This window comes from Musa acuminata, chromosome BXJ2-6 (genome assembly GCF_036884655.1).
Source record: "Musa acuminata AAA Group cultivar baxijiao chromosome BXJ2-6, Cavendish_Baxijiao_AAA, whole genome shotgun sequence".
NCBI classification, from domain to species: Eukaryota; Viridiplantae; Streptophyta; class Magnoliopsida; order Zingiberales; family Musaceae; genus Musa; species Musa acuminata.
In genome coordinates, this window is record NC_088343.1 from 8157399 (window position 1) to 8173453 (window position 16055).

A 16055-nucleotide genomic window follows, 5' to 3' on the forward strand; every position below is an offset into this window, starting at 1 on the left:
GGAGCAATGGTAGCAATCTGACTTAGGCAGAAGAACCATGTTCTGAAGGTGGAAGCTTGAATACATCCACTGTTGATACACACAAGTTGGTTGCTATGGAGCATCACCAATTACTACAGACAACAAATAGCAAATAAGAAACAATGATACACGAAACCTACATGACTAGTACCCGACCCATCAAAGCAGCTTAAAGAAAGCTCAACTGACAAAGTAGTGTAGCTACAAGTGAAGCAGGACCTACAATTTTTTTCTTTTTTTTTGTTTTGTTTTGAGGGGGGTTAGTCTGGACTTCTGTCCTATGCACTTATCATGTCGTGAAGAAAGTCCAAAGCTTTTTCCCAATTGAACGATTTTGGTCATCAGAGTTCTCTTCATCCTGGTTGCTGTCATCATCTTCACTGCATCCATCATCAGGAGTGGCAGGTTCTGTTTCTACTGCTGTTGCTCCATCTGCCATGACCCCTTCTATGCCAGTCTGCTCGCTGAATTCAACCGACTTCCCAGCATCATCAGCATGGCACTCCTCTATCTCGTGCTGTCAAGAATCATCATAATTAACACATCTCAGTCACACATTAAAAAATTAAACAGTTCAAGTATCTTCCAAATATTAAACAGTTCCAAGTATCTCAAGGTGTCAATAGAACCAGATATGCGCAATAGCATGCTCTAATTGATTACACTGGCTACACATGAAGCATTCCATAAAGTAGTTCGGCTTATCCTAATATGGTCATTATGGCAGCAACTTACTCTTGATGTCCCAGGATTAATTCCTGTGGTACTTATGTAACTAAAGTCTAAACATAATTCTTGTTGGCAAAACATTGATGCTTTTATTCAAGTCTTATATCAAAAAGATGACCCAATGAAATATTTGGTGAAAGGACTGATCCAGCAAACCACAAATCATGGTGAGGATTAACAAGGTATATCCACTTGGAGCTAACAATGGAGGCAAACAGTACAATCTGAAACTTCCAGAGGATTGGGTCCTTCCCATATTTATGCACCACACAGAATGGTAAACTCACCGAGACAGGTTTCTGGAATATCTCCTGGACGTCCAAGACATTTTCTGCAGCCATCTTCTGCATGTCTACTGATTTCAGACTCTCAGCAGCAAAACTTGACGCAGGTTCAACATCTAGCCTCAGTTTGGAAGTTCCTTCTCCATCACCATCTCCCCTCAGTGATTCATCTCCAGAGGGTTGCTGGTGACCTCCTCTTTTATGCCCTTTAGTCTGATCAGATATTGACCTGGCTGCAGCAGCACTGAGAATTCAAAAATATGAACAAGTTATTCAGCCACAGCTTTCCATAAGATATTCAAGATTGTTAATGATAATAAAACTCACATCCTTGAAATTTCAAGGTGAAATGTTGTGGAAATAAACAACATACACATAGAAAACAACAGTAGTTCAATGTTGAGCAGAGGTGGTGATTAAAATTTAAGCGGGCCTATGCATTTCTAGTGCAAACTATATTTTAAAATCCAAAATATACCAGACAAAATATCAGATATCCTACTGAGATGAACTGTTTGAAACAGAGCTTTGGGACATGAGCCAAACCAAAAACATTCAACACCGGCAAAGGAAAGAAACAGAACACATCCACAGCACAACCCATCCAGACCTTAAAGAATCTAGCCTAACAGAAGACTCATATGTGCAATTTCAGTCTAACAACAAGTATACTTATAAGTTATAACAACTGCATCAGATCTAAAATCTGAACTCTACATCAAGATAATGTATTCAAACAAAAAATGAATGTATACTAAAAGCAACTCACATTGTAGAGCGCCTGAAATTGTACCGTTTTTCCCCAGCAGTCTGAGTTTCTGGAATGTTTATTTGTCTCCTTTTACGGCGCCCTCCAAGTGAAATGCTCTCTGAACGAGTTTCACTGTCCTCCCCATCCAGCTCACTAGCTGCAGCCACAGATATGTGAGCAAGACCCCTCTTCTGCCCTGCATGAACTAAATTGCCTTCGGTAGACTCTTGGATATTCAAAGAATGCTTTGCAAGCCCATTTGGCTGCCCATTCTTCTCCATAGAGGTCTCACCAAGAATAGCCTGTGCTTCTTCTACAACTGCTTTCACCGTGCGTGTTCTACTGATCTTTCTAGGCCTACCACTCCTCTTAGGCTGGCGTGGCTTCTCATTTGAAGGTTCAGGCTGGGACTCATTTCTGGGTGGTACAGACAATCCTCCTCTCTCATTTTCATTAATGGGGTGAGTAAGATGAACAGCTACCTCCTTGATGGCATTATCTGTCTGGATCCCAACAATATCAGCTGAATTATCAGCAACACCAAAAGAAGATTCCAGCTCCTCTCTAGCTCTGCCTAACCTTTTTGTTACTTCGTTGTCCCTGATTCCACTATCTGATTGGGTTCTCTGGGTGTCAAAAGATTTGGCAAAAATTCCTTGTGATGGTGCAGGTTCATCGCTGGCTTCACCATCCAAAGCTTCTCTAGCAAGTCTTACATCAAGAGAAATAGGGTTCTTCACCTGGTTTTGTGCTGTGTCCTCCGATCCTTTTGGAGAGAAACTAAAAAATCCTGAACATTTTCGCAGCCACGATAAACGACCACCTGAAGACACAGATGGAGACACCATATGCCGAGGAGATGTTTCAGAATCCTTGGCTTCCAAACGATCCTCGAATGTCAGACTTGGTAGCTGAACAACTTCAGTATTTTGCAGACCAAGAAGATCCAAGTTACAAACCGAAGAGCCACAGTTCTTGCAAATCTTAAACTGATTGGCCAGACCAAGGAATCGATCTCTCTCCTCCACAAATTTTTCCCTTTGATCCTTCAATTCCCTACTGAGCACACGAAGAGTGTCAATATCCTTCTGAATCTCAAGTTGGTCAGTTTTAAGACTCTCTCTGAAAGCAGAGAGAACTTCTTTTTCCCTCTCTAATCTATCTTGTTCCATTTCTAAATTCCTGGATTTTAATTCAAAATCACTGCTTACAGATCTTATTTCATCTAGCTCGATAGTCATCTTTCTCTGGAATTCACTCTCTCTGTCTTGCAAGTCCTTCTCCATAGCCTCCTGCCTTTTTCTCATATCCATCTCCAGCTCATCTTTGCGAAGCTCAAATTCCTGAGCCATAGCAGAGCGCTCCCTCGTGAGCATCTCATGAACATCCAACCTCTCATGTTCCATTGTTTTCTCAAAAGCTTGTTTCTTCATCCTAAGGTCTTCCAATTCTGTCGCAATGCTAATTCTTTTTGCCTTTGCCTCATTCCTAATCCTTTCCTCTTCATCATGTCGCCATTTTCCAAATCTTTCTCGTTCATCATTAATCTGCTTTGTCTCTGACTCTAATGCTAACTGTTTCTCATCCAACAATTGCCATTCTTCCTCAAATTTCTCCCTTTGCTGACGCAAATCCTCACTATCTCTACAAAGTGAATCCTTCATTATCATGTAATCTTCAATCTCTTGCTTCAGTTTTGACTTCTGCAGGTTATGTTCTTCTCTCTCTTCCTTGGTAAGTCTAAGCTTTTCCTCCTCTTTGATAATTTGCTCCTTCGCAGCTTCTATTGTAACCTTCAAGCTCTCCAGTTCAGAAATAGATTTCACAATGTCCGCACGATCTCTGACCAGCTGCTGCTTATCTTCCTCCAACTTCTTCTCATAAATTTGTACAGATTCCTCCCACCTTTTCAAGGCTTGTGATTTTGATTCAAGATTTTTTTCCATTTCCTTCAGTTTCTGCATGTTAATCTCCAAAGCATGCTCTCTTTCCAAAATTTGCTCCTCTTTATGGTCAAGTTCTTTTTTCATCTCTTCCACTTCATCAATTTTGGCTTTCATCTCTTCTTCAAAGGATTTTCTTTGATTCTCCATTTCAAGTTCAAACTCATGTTTCTTGGAATCTAACATAGCATTATGATCATCAAGAAGCTTTTGAATCTCCACCTTCAGAAACAGAGAAAGAAAAAGTCAAATATGATATGCATGAAAAGGAATAGGAACCAGATAAATATTCAAATAAAATCTAAAAGCAGATGCCACGGTGCATTATGCCATGTAAACACATGCACAGACCAATTTTCAACCTATGTCTACTATCTGCTGACCAACATGGTCAGGACATACAATGCCTGAAAGAATCTGGCCCTGCTAAACAATTACGAAAATAAATAAACATACAATGAAAATGGGATGGGAATGACAAATATCCATCAAGTACCATCATCTGAAGAAAAATGCGCAATCTTTTTATAATATATATGTCAAAATGCAAATAAAGAATAGGCATGCCATTCAGGTAAAAACAATATTTTTGCCATCCAAGTTCTAGACACACAAGCTTCTCAAGAGAAATGAGACATCACGTCCACAGACATGCACAACAACAAGCGAGCATATACTGCCATGCAGATAGGTCGTCCAGTTGCTACAAGCAGATTTGCTCCAATTGGAAGTAATTGCTCAAAATCAAACTCATAATAATCCAAATCCAGGTCAAGATTGGCAAAACATTAAAATTTTAGAGTTTAAAAAAATTCCTTATTTGATAATAAATGGCCTGAATACACATGAGTTTGTCCATGCCTAGCAGAAACTTTAGCTTTTATATCATGAAACTTTGCCCATTTAACTAAAATTTGAAGGTATAAAGTGTAATCCCCCATGTCACAAGAAAAGCATAATAAAATCTCACAGAACAACGGGACTGTGATAATAGAGTTGAACTGTGATCTATGAAATGATCAGAATGCATTTTCAAGAAAAAGAGAGAGAAAAGTACTAAGTGAGATCAAGACTTGGTACAACAGCAAGGTTGCCCCTTTGCGACAAAAGAGACCAGGTCTTGAATCACAGTAATAACCTCTCTATATTTAGAGATAAATATATGAACTCTTCCAGATCCCACATTGTGGGGAGCCTCGTGGACTCCTCATGGACTGGTATGCCCAGAGAAAGTAGTATAAACAACATTAGACAACAAAAGCTGGCCCACAGCAATATTTCATAAAGAAAATGGCAACTCATTGCCATCCTGATCCATCAACCAGCATGCATCCTGTAACGGACAAACTTCTAAACAAGATGTTGGATGTAATGCTTATGTCTGTCCGTTGTCTTTTGGCATGTTCATGCCTTGTACAGCAGATAGAGGGGCGGCCGAAGGCTAAATAGTCCCATGTTAGTTGGGTTGGTGGCCTTTTTAGGCTTGTAAATAAAGGTTGTGTCAAGTGGACACGAGCGAGAGCTTCTCGGTCTGTAGTGGACCATTTTACCCTTTGTTGTGCAACTGTTCAGAGCTTGTAAAGTCTGTTTGTAATTTGCATTGTCTATGAAGTGTTTTTCGGACATGTTTGCTTGTGGATCCCGATTGAGGCGTTCTCTTTAACCCGTTCTCTCTTTTGTTGGTCCTAAGGGACAATGGGAGGCTTCGGGGAGGCTGACCTTTGCGGACGGACACGCGAGGGTGCCGCACGCCTTAGGCAAAACCAGCTAAGGTCGTGACATTATGGTATCAGAGTGGGACAAGCACTCATAGAAACACTTGACATGCAAACGTGGGGGACCTAGCGGGGCTGCGTTGAGGGTAGTCAGCACACGCGCGACCGTTTGAGGGAAAACGGGCATGGAGATGTAGGGAAAAGAGTCGCTCAGAGGAGCGGGCATCTAACATTGGCATTCAGTGGAATGGCCAACCCTTCGCGCAAGAGGCACCACGAGAACAGGCAAGCTTGGAAGAATTCGGAGCGCACAAAGGTTGGGATGGCTGAGTTTGAGCTACGGCTCAACGTTGACAACTATACTTGATGGTGCTCTAGGCAAGCGAGGCGCTTGGCAAGAATGAGACCATCCAAGGTGGAATGAGTTGTTCAACGACCAAAAGAGTTATGCAAAGCTCACAGAGGTGAGGGGAATTGCTAACTCGAAGAATTTGGTACTCATGCATGGGCTTGTATGCGGACGATGGAATGTTCGTGGCCATCCCAAGGCGATCGAGACTCGGCGCCATGGAGCATTGAAACTTTCTCTTCGTCATGTGAAGGATACGTCCGGAGGAGGCTGAAGTGTGCAACGAGTTTAGCATATTGCTAGGCCTTGAGGGGTGCGGCGGTGGCTGTATTGACGTGGAGGCGCAATCTAGCAAGTGCGTTTGCAAGAGGCAGAACAATGCACAGTTTGTTCAGCAGATCGGAGTAGTCCAAGGGGATGGGGGTCTCCGAAACGAAGAGAGATGTTGCTCCAACGGGACAGTTATCTAGGAGGGATAAGTCTCGGCACTCCAGAGGGAGAATCATGTGAGACGGACTTCACATGTTGAGGAGGAGTACCTCACAAACAACAACTTCATGAAGCTCGATGGACTGAGCAAGCGGCGAGGAGTTGTCGCATGATCTCGCTCGAGAGAATGCATTGGTGGATGCATTGCGAGATCAAGTGGGGGAGCAACCTGAAGCAACTTAAATGAAGGCACACTTAGAGTCGATATGGAGATCGGACTCAAGGGAGGGCTGACCCGTGGAATGAAGGGCGCGAGGGCCACCATCGACTCAATGCAAAAACGAGGAGCGGAGCAACTTGGGTGTAACTTGGCGAAGTACCCAAGCTGCATGAAGGGAGCCAGCAGAGAAGTTGGGACATGGAGCAGAAGCACAGTGCTTTCCTTAGACAGAGGTCAAAGACATGAACTCTTGCAGAGGCAAGGGTAGGATCATGTTGTTCCATGGGTCCTTCATTCTGACGGAGCGGACTCATCTTGCATGGTGCCAAAGACGAAGGGAGCTTCTAGGCACATGCACCTTATCTCGGAGGAGCATATGATGGAGGAACTAAGGCGACTCAATTTGCGGAGGCGAAGTTGGGTTCAGAAGGCCTTAGCACGGGGCAAGAGGACGCAGAAGCGGGTACTCTTGAAGAATATGCCACAATGTTGCCATTTGAGTTGCTACGAAGGAAGCAGTGCGCAGCGGAGATTGTGCTGGTAGGGGCAGAGGCCCAGGATCCAGATAATGGTGCACAGATTACAGTGAAGTTGGTGGACTTCGAGAGCTACTAGGCGACGGACTGTCCTAGAGCGGTGCTTCATCTAGGTGTGACCCAGGAGTGGGTGGATGAAGGTCGATTGCCAGAGGAGCGAACAAAATCGAAGGTGGAAGGGACCCTGCGATGTATTGGCAGAGGCCACACATTGAGGGTTCACAATTCGAGTTTATTCCACAAGGATCATAATGCAATGGAGATGTCACCAGGAGGCGACATGGTGCAGCGGATCGTGGTGGAACAGTTCGTGGCAATGCGATACACACAATCAGTCCCGTGAGGGATGAGATCATATGGAGGTATGATCGGGAGCTACTGGGAGCTTCGCTTTGGTGAACAACACGACGGCAAGAAGGGCTATGGATTCAAGGAGTGAAAGCCATGGTACCGCAGAGGCGGGTCTTCCGGGCGTGCACAGAATTTTGCATCGGATGAAAACCTTGGTCATCAGCATATGGGGGCTGGGTTCCACCAAGGGAAAAGTTCGAATGCAAGTACCAGTGAGTTCCATGGGAGGGACTTGATCATGCAGAGGTATGATCGAAGCAACTGGAGAGTTGGACTGCTCCAAAACTCATATTCGCTTAAGGGTGCCCGACAAGTCAGAGGACAAGGTCGAGTAAGCGAACGTTGCTACCAAGGAAGCTAAGGAGAACAGAATCGGTGCAAACTCTACAACGTGATGGCAGAGGCCATGCATGGGAGTTGCAATCAGTCTTTCCATCGACCAAACGGACTGCTTGGAGAACACAGAGGTGTTGAAGCAGGGGGTCGAAAGGGGCGAGGAAGCGACGATGAGTCCAGAGGGACTTAGCTACCCAAAATCAAGCATCAGTTAGAATGGAGGTGGACTCAGAGGAGTGCCACGGAGACATCTCTAATGATTGTGAAGAAAAGGGATACAGAGGCGAGGCGACGGATAGTAGGGCCATGGGCATGGCAGCGCCATGGTACCGCAGAGGCAGGACTTCCGTGCAAGTCATTGATCCCTTGCTCTCATGGAGGGAGAGCGCTTGGTCGTGAAAGGGGCCGAGGAGGTGGAGCATGCAGAGGCAATCTCCAAGTACCGAGACAAGGCTGAAGGGCAGAGGCCAAGAAGATTCGTAAGACCGGTGTCAACAAGTTTCTCATCAAGATAGCCGTAAGTGAAGGACTTCGGGTCATGCAAGAGTGCACGACCAAGGAACGAAGCAGGCAGTACGCGGTGCTGTACCTTTGCTACTCAGTGGAGTAGGCGACAGGGTTGATGGAGAAGACGGTACAACCCCAGAGGCGACCTCATCTATCAGAGAATTACTCCAAGTTGGGGTGAAAACTTCCTGCATTCCAGAAGTTCAATGGCATTGAGAAGGTGAATCATAGTAGCTAACTCAACGCAAGGAGTGCAAACACTTCAAGTGCTTCAGAAGTGTGAGCAAAGAGCAGGCGAAGGCCAGTAACCAGCTCGATGCATGAAGTACAACCTCGAGGAGGCGGGCGAAGTCAAGTAACTTTTGCCTTCTCAACTCTTAAGAGAATGGGCGAAACTGAGTACCCCAATTCTCTTATCTATCCAGCAGAGGAGCGCTGCACAAGTTCAAAGTCCCTTCGAAGATAATGGAAGACAATAGTTGTCAAATCCTCACCAACGGTGATCAGTGCTACTGAGAGTAGATTGTCCGCCTCATTTCCCTACGAAATGCCAATCGAAAGCGGAAGTGATGCGAACCTACTTGGATGTGACAACTAACTGAAAGAAGAGTCAATGAGCAGATTTTGTGGATGAAGGACCCAAAACTTCAGAAGTTTGCGAGGCGATGCTCGTTAAAGCTCCAACAAGCATCCACCCAGTTCAAGCAGTATGGGGAAATTTTGAGAGACTGGCGCAGTAAGGATAGTCTTTTCCTTCATTTGGTGGATCCGTAGGAATCAACAAGGATCAACACAACTCAGCCAACCCCCCACACCAGAGTCAGAGTCATTGGTGAGTTGAAGCAGCATGGCGGATCAAAGGTTCGACTACTCAGAAACAGCAGCGGAGAGCAGCTGGGAGCCAGGAGGCGCATTGCAGCTGGAGCAGAAGATTGAAGACTCAGCAAAGGCGAAGAGTTGTAGTGTTCACAAAGGCTTCGACGAGGACGTCGAAGGGATAAGTGGGGGAGAATGTAACGGACAAACTTCTAAACAAGATGTTAGATGTAATGCTTATGTCTGTCCGTTGTCTTTTGGCATGTTCATGCCTTGTACAGCAGATAGAGAGGCGGCCGAAGGCTAAATAGTCCCATGTTAGTTGGGTTGGTGGCCTTTTTAGGCTTGTAAATAAATGTTGTGTCAAGTGGACACGAGCGAGAGCTTCTCGGTCTGTAATGGACCATTTTACCCTTTGTTGTGCAACTGTTCAGAGCTTGTAAAGTCTGTTTGTAATTTGCATTGTCTATGAAGTGTTTTTCGGACATGTTTGCTTGTGGATCCCGATTGAGGCGTTCTCTTTAACCCGTTCTCTCTTTTGTTGGTCCTAAGGGACAATGGGAGGCTTCGGGGAGACTGACCTTTGCGGACGGACACGCGAGGGTGCCGCACGCCTTAGGCAAAACCAGCTAAGGTCGTGACAATCCGGCAAACATGGTGCCAAGGAGTGCCATAATACCACCTATGTCAGCATGGCAACAACACTTATGCCCACTAATGGTTTCAGAAGCATGCAAAGCCAAGAAAAACCATAATCATGAGGATAGATGAAAATCAGAATTGGATCTCGAATGATAAAGCTTAAGCTAAATTTTAACTCTAGAATTCAAGAAATTTAATTGACATGAATAAGAAACTAAATATTTGACTAATTAACTCGTTCATCGACCTTAATGACTAGTACAATAACTAAAGTCTTCTCACCAACTACATGAATGCTTAAACGATTCCAATATGATACATAAGAAACTAACAATCAGATGCCAACTCATTTACATGTTCCTCGCTCAATCACTGATGGATATATGACCCCAATATTCATGATATTATCCTAATGAAATTTGATGCCACTTAGAATTATTTAAAACCATATCTGTAACACAGTTCCGAACTGGTTGGATTCTTGTCTGTCAGTACTTTCAGCCCATATTGTCCTAGCCTCAGATTTCACAAATAGTAAAAAGAAAACGACATAAAAGCAGTAGTACCACAAAGGCAATTCAACACATTCTGTCCGTCAGTACTTTCAGACCATAATATCCTAGCCTCAGATTTCACAAATATTGAAAAGAAACTACATATAAGCAGTAGTATCACAAAGGCATTTCAACACATTCTGTCTCTCAGTACTTTCAGCCCATAATATCCTAGCCTCAGATTTCACAAATAGTGAAAAGAAAACTACATATAAGTAGTAGTATCACAAAGGCATTTCAACACATTCCTAGTCACCTTAAGATAAAACTTACTCTTTCTCTAGAATTAAGTTTTTCTTCTCTTGCAAATAACTCCCTCTCCTTCCTCTCGAGACTCCCCATCTTGATTTCTGCTTCCTAAAATCAAAAGTTTGATAAAATAAAAAATTAGACAATGATGACAGTAGGTGACCGAGGGAAGAAACTGCACCAAATACCATGTTAAAGAAGCCTATACCTTCTCTTTAGAAGCTAAAGAACTTAGTCTTATGGTGATATCATCCTCTTCTAATTTCAAGGATCTCTTAGAAGCCTCGATTGCTTCCCGTGTCTCTTCGAGCTCTGTCTCTTTCTTTTTAAGAATGTGATCTGCCTCATTCGCACTATCTTCTCTTTCATTGAGGAGCCTCTGCTCCTCAACAAGCCTCCTTTGACTCTCTTGCAGCCTTTTCTCCCAATCAAACAAATGTTCTCTTTGTTCAAGAAGGTCCTTTTCATGTGCTTTTCGTCTAAATGATAATAATACAAGTCAAATGAGTTATCTATTGACTAGAAAAGAAGAAGGTAAAATGAAAAAGGGGCTAAACATACTCAGATGTTAGTGACAGACAATCTCTCTGGAGTTTCCTCTCGCGTGCCTCAATATCCTCCAATTTTCTATTTGTCTCAGAATTTCTGCGACCTGCTTCTGCTAGCTTAGCATCTGCTGCATGCATCCTGGCTTCAATTTCCAGATATTTCTCTTCTAAACCAGTCTCTAAAGCATGAGCTTCACTCAACTTCCTTTCGGATGAAAACTTGACTTCTGAAATTTCGAAGCGCACCTCACGCAAATCCTTTTCAAGCTGACATGATTCAATCACCAAGAAAGGGAAAAGGAAAATAAAGGGGATCAGAAATGTCTTTTCTGTAAGATAAATAATCACTATTTCATGGACAAAGTGCAGCACAAAGATGTAAAGGTACATGTTTAAACAAGATACCAAAAAATATACCTGAGAGATAAATAGGGTGATGTTATTTAAAGCAAAACAAATAGGACCAAGCTCAGAAGAAGTATGTTGCAAAATTTGAAAAAAAAAATGGTCTAAAAGAAATATACATTAGAGAATGATGAGTCTTCTAGTTCACACACTGATTCACAATAATAAATAATTGAGGAACTCCGTGGCTAAAAAACCTACACACGGATGCATGATACAAAAAAAATAAGGGCCTAAAAAAGTTTTAAAAGATAGGTAGGAAAAAAAAAAACATATATGAAAATGCATTAGCCTATTTACATATGTAACTAAAGCTACAGAAGTTACGTTTTCATATGTATCACCATCGGCACATGTTTCCTTAAATGATGATATCTTCCATTATAATTAAAACCTAGTTAACTACAAAATCCATTGTTCAAAGTCATCCCCTTAGATGACCCTTGGTGAAATACACCATTTATCTCTGCTAAATACATCTGCAGCTTGAGTGGGTCAATCTGAGCCCAATAAAGTCCAATCGCTCTTTAATGTGCTTGTATATAATTTTGTAAAGCCTGTGTGCGGCTTGGTCTAACAAAATGAAATCTGATTTAAATTTTGGTCAGGTTCAAGTCAAGGAGTGAGGCAACCCAACCCAACTCAACACATGTAATAGAAGCCCTAAACCAAAGTTATTTCTTTCTTAAGCATTTAAATTTTCACAAAAAGAACATCTTACATTTTTTTAACATACTCCTACTTTACAGACAAAAGCACTTCAGCCATGATTGATTGATCTCTTGATGTTTCATCAGTAACTGCATTCATTCATGTGTCTGATCTTGAGCAAGAAATTTCACGAAAGACATAGTAGGCCAAGAGATGTTCCCTTATAATAAGTTCAAAAAGAATGAAGTCAATTAAATCTAAGTCATTAGTGCTTTTCAAGGTTTATGAAAAAGCCTCAACAGCAGTACATGGTGATAAATAAAGAATAATAGTTCAAATTCCAAAGAATGATACCACAAGCCCAAGCCAAGCTCCTTGCGGGTATAGTTGGATTATCAGTAAGCAACAGGTTAACTTCAAATGACTAATGTATCCAAGCAGTTGCTTAAACGTAATGTGGAAGTAAAAAGTTAAAAGTCAGACTCATACAGCTGAAACTTTTTGCTTCTCAACCCCCAAATCCTTCAGCCAGGTCTCCTCACGCTTTTCATATTCAGAGATCGCAATCAAATGTGCAGTTTGTTCCCTCTTCAGAATCTCCTCTGCCTCTGCCAAAGCTTGCCTAACTTCTTCATACCTAGCAATTGACTCCTTCTTCTCAATCAGTAAAAGACCCATATTGTATTGATATTCATGAAGCTGCATACAAAATATCACAATGCAAAGTTACTGAATGGTAACTATCTGAAATATGGAAAAAATTTCTGTATCTGACAAAAGTAAGGTATTTTATTTGACAATATAAAAGAAATTAAGAATTGAACAGAATTGCATCTATGAGAAGCAAATTTTACAAAATTCAACAGATTGCCGAAAAATTATAAGCAAAAAAAAAAAGAAGTTCCAGTTGATCCAACCTCCAATAGTGACTTGAAGACCAATATAAACCCCATGTAGCATCAACGAAATTTAATTGACCACATACTGATATGCAACAATATGATAGTATAATCCATAAGAATAATCATGGAACTCATAAAAGAAAAGCTATCAAGACCAAGCTTGCAAAACTTCTCATGTATTTTTTATCAATTCATAAGAAAACTCTGTTTCAACCAAGATCAGATCAGACCAAACTGTTCAGAGGCATCCAAGAAAAAGTGTGACATAAAGTTGGAGAAGTAATGCACTTGTTGCTCTTTTCACCTGAAGTTCAAGATGGGTTTGGTTTGTTCATGATCATATTAGAGTTTGACTAGACGCAGATGCTTCGAAAGGAGAAACAAGTAACGTTTTACTTGACCTATCGATTAGTTTATTTGCAATCAAGTAATGTTATAATTCTTAATAATATGTTTTTCTTCGAGGTATATGGAACCACAATTTGCATTAATCTCTGGATCACAGAGATCTAAGTGGGTACCTCAGGCATCATGCTATGTTCGTGTTCAAGGAATGGGTAGAAATAGACCAGCACAGTGTTTTCGGTATTATATTATCAACTGAACATGAAGTAAAAAAAATGCATGTCCAAGTTCATTGGATAAACCAAACAAATATACGGCACAACAGATAAAAATTAAGATACAGCCAAACCAGCTTGAGAGAGTATAGTCATCATGATGTAACGAAAAAGAGATCTTGCGTTGAATTCCCTAAAGTACTATATTGTCCCTAGCACGTAAGACGATGCAAGTGAACATGAACCTCAAGATTTATGTTTCATTACTTTCATCATGTGAAAGAATACATAACCAGTTAGGGACCATCACAATAAGGACGGGAGTAAACTCGCATATCTTCTAAACTCAGATTATTATACGCAACAAGGTAGGATCCGCTAACTACCAATACCATTGAAAAAGGAACATGGAGATGATTGCAGAACAAGAAGAAAGATAATAACCTCTTTCTCGAGCTCTGTAATCCTCTGAACAAGAGCTTCCCTGTCTTTTCTCTGCAGAACAGACTGGTCCAGCAATCCAGCCTCGCGAAACCGCCGCCAAGCCTCCACCTCCGTGCTGCCACCGAAGGCATCCTCGCCATCGTCACCAAGCAAAGCCTGTGGTGGCGGTGCTGCCTCTACCACGCTCTTCCCCTTCCCCTTGGTGGAGGCCAGTCCACCGAGACCTCCTCGAGGGTTGGCCGTTGAACCCGAGCCATCGTCGGCTCCGCCGCGAATCCTCGGCGAGAGCGACCACCCTTTATTCTGCGGGGTAAACATCAGGAAACCTCCTCGTTCATCAAACCTCACAAAGCCTAAACCCTAGCAAGGTCTCCTGGTCCTCCGATCGGAAGCCAGAAACCCAAATCCCCAAACGAGGTTCAAACAACCGAGAAGAGGAGAACTTAACGCCCAAAAGGTTAAAAGAAATCAAGCTAAAAGCAGAAATAAGAGAATTTCTTCTCCCAGACGACAGAAAGGCTTTCTTTTACAGCCCTAATTTGGAGAGAAACGGGATCAAAGAAAGATCTTTACGGCCCTAATTCGGGGAAGAACCCTAAGAGCTAAGGAAACGAGAAGCGAAGAGGAGGAGGACAGACGAAACCCTAGAATTGCAGAGGGATGACTGAGTTGGCTTTCTCCGCTGCATTTCTCTCTCCTCTTCTTATCGATGGTTTGATGGAGACGTGGCCATCGGATATATGGACTAGAATACCTAAATTACCCTTGCCATGGCGTGATGAGATTCGCCAAACAAAGGTACGGGAAGGCTGCTAATTGGTGAAATATGAAGCTAGAGGAGGGTTTTTTCGGTACTCAATCGCGATCCGAGTGCGATGCGGATGGATGGATGGATGGATGGATGGATGGATGAATTCAGGGTATGGAAGGTAATGATTGTGGCACGGAAAGGGGATCCCACTCACAGGATAAGCATCTGTCTCTCCGGCGCCCACGTGCAACTCCTTGATCTATCATCGATTTTTATTTATTTATTTATGAGTAAATTGTTCTTCCCTCTTGATTTATCATCTCCAATATGATACAGTAAATACTCGTGAATTAACGTGTGGATTTGGTCGTCCTTTATTTTCATCTTACATCGTCATGTTCTGTCTCCCCCCTCTTATTCATTCATTACCCCTCGATTTTTATCCGATTAGGAAACATATACCTATTGCGTATCAGTATGTAGCATCATCGCGTCATCTTATGGCAACCATCATCGTATCATAACCATCTCTTAAGGACAAGCCTTGAGATGTTACATGGACGGATGAATGGCCGAGATTTGGTGATCGGATCATCTATTATCGAATCTCAAAGACAAATGATGAGGATTTGGCTCATTAGACGGACTATATGTGCGACTCCGCTCCAATAATTATTCGGATCAGAAATATTCTCACACGTGAATTAGCCGCGCCGGTTCGCCCGAACCAATTAGCCGATCAGATAAATGAAATGCACATCATGTACAGCTAGATGGACAACAGGCGCCGAATAAACAAAGCCGACGCCCTCAGAAGCTAACGGCGTCAAGAGAACTAACGCCTCGCTCCGCTCCCAAGCGTCGACTTCTAGTCTCTCTCCCCGTAGAGAAGAGAGGCTTCTGGCTCCGGCCCGGCTCAGATCCGGCTTCGATCGGCTCCCCCTTCGGCTCGCTCCGTTCTTCTCTCGGCGCGTCACCGTCCCCCTCCTCGCTGACCGAATCGGGCGCCGGGTGGGGGTTCGATCCCTTGTGACGAAGCCCTAATGGCCGATCCTTCATAGTCATCTAGAGAATCCAAAACCTGATGCTCGTGTGTGCGGATCGGGCTTGAGCCTGATGCCTTCGCGCCATTTTGCTATGAATCTTGGGGTAAAAATTCGTTCTTTCTTGTTCTTTCTGTCGAACTAGCGATCCTGGGACGTTTTGGGCGATAACCCATGCATTCAGTCGTGACTCTGCTTTTGATTTCCGAAATCTAGGTAGCAGTTGCATGGTTATTTGTTGCTTCGTATTTTCAAGTGAAAGATCACCTCCTGTAGTCGCAAGGTCTACTTACCGAGTAGTGTACTCGGTATACCGTCG

The 16055-nt window shown here is 42.9% G+C and overlaps 1 protein-coding gene across 2 annotated transcripts; it reads right to left on the bottom strand.

The window, feature by feature from the left end:
- Positions 1 to 7: 7 nt before the first annotated feature.
- LOC103987369 (nuclear matrix constituent protein 1) lies at positions 8 to 14652 on the bottom strand. 2 transcript variants are annotated; one of them, XM_009405655.3, is made up of 8 exons: positions 13943 to 14652; positions 12526 to 12735; positions 10994 to 11247; positions 10641 to 10911; positions 10457 to 10540; positions 1804 to 3950; positions 1038 to 1278; positions 8 to 538 (listed from the first exon to the last, which is right to left on the bottom strand). In XM_009405655.3, exons 1-8 carry the CDS (start codon positions 14258 to 14260, stop codon positions 311 to 313), a joined length of 3753 nt encoding a protein of 1250 aa, XP_009403930.2. In that variant the 5' UTR covers positions 14261 to 14652; the 3' UTR covers positions 8 to 310. The 2 variants fall into 2 exon arrangements, with proteins under 2 accessions (XP_009403930.2, XP_064968196.1); XM_065112124.1 differs by lacking the exons at positions 10457 to 10540; positions 10641 to 10911; positions 10994 to 11247.
- Between the last annotated feature and the right edge of the window lie 1403 nt (positions 14653 to 16055).

Coding starts and splice junctions, on each gene's coding strand:
- LOC103987369 (XM_009405655.3), bottom strand. CDS start 14,260: ATGTTTACCCCGCAGAATAAAGGGTGGTCGCTCTCGCCGAGGATTCGC. Junction 12,736..13,942: donor TTACAGAGCTCGAGAAAGAG/GTTATTATCTTT, acceptor TTTTGTATGCAG/CTTCATGAATATCAATACAA. Junction 11,248..12,525: donor AGAAGCAAAAAGTTTCAGCT/GTATGAGTCTGA, acceptor GAATCATGTCAG/CTTGAAAAGGATTTGCGTGA.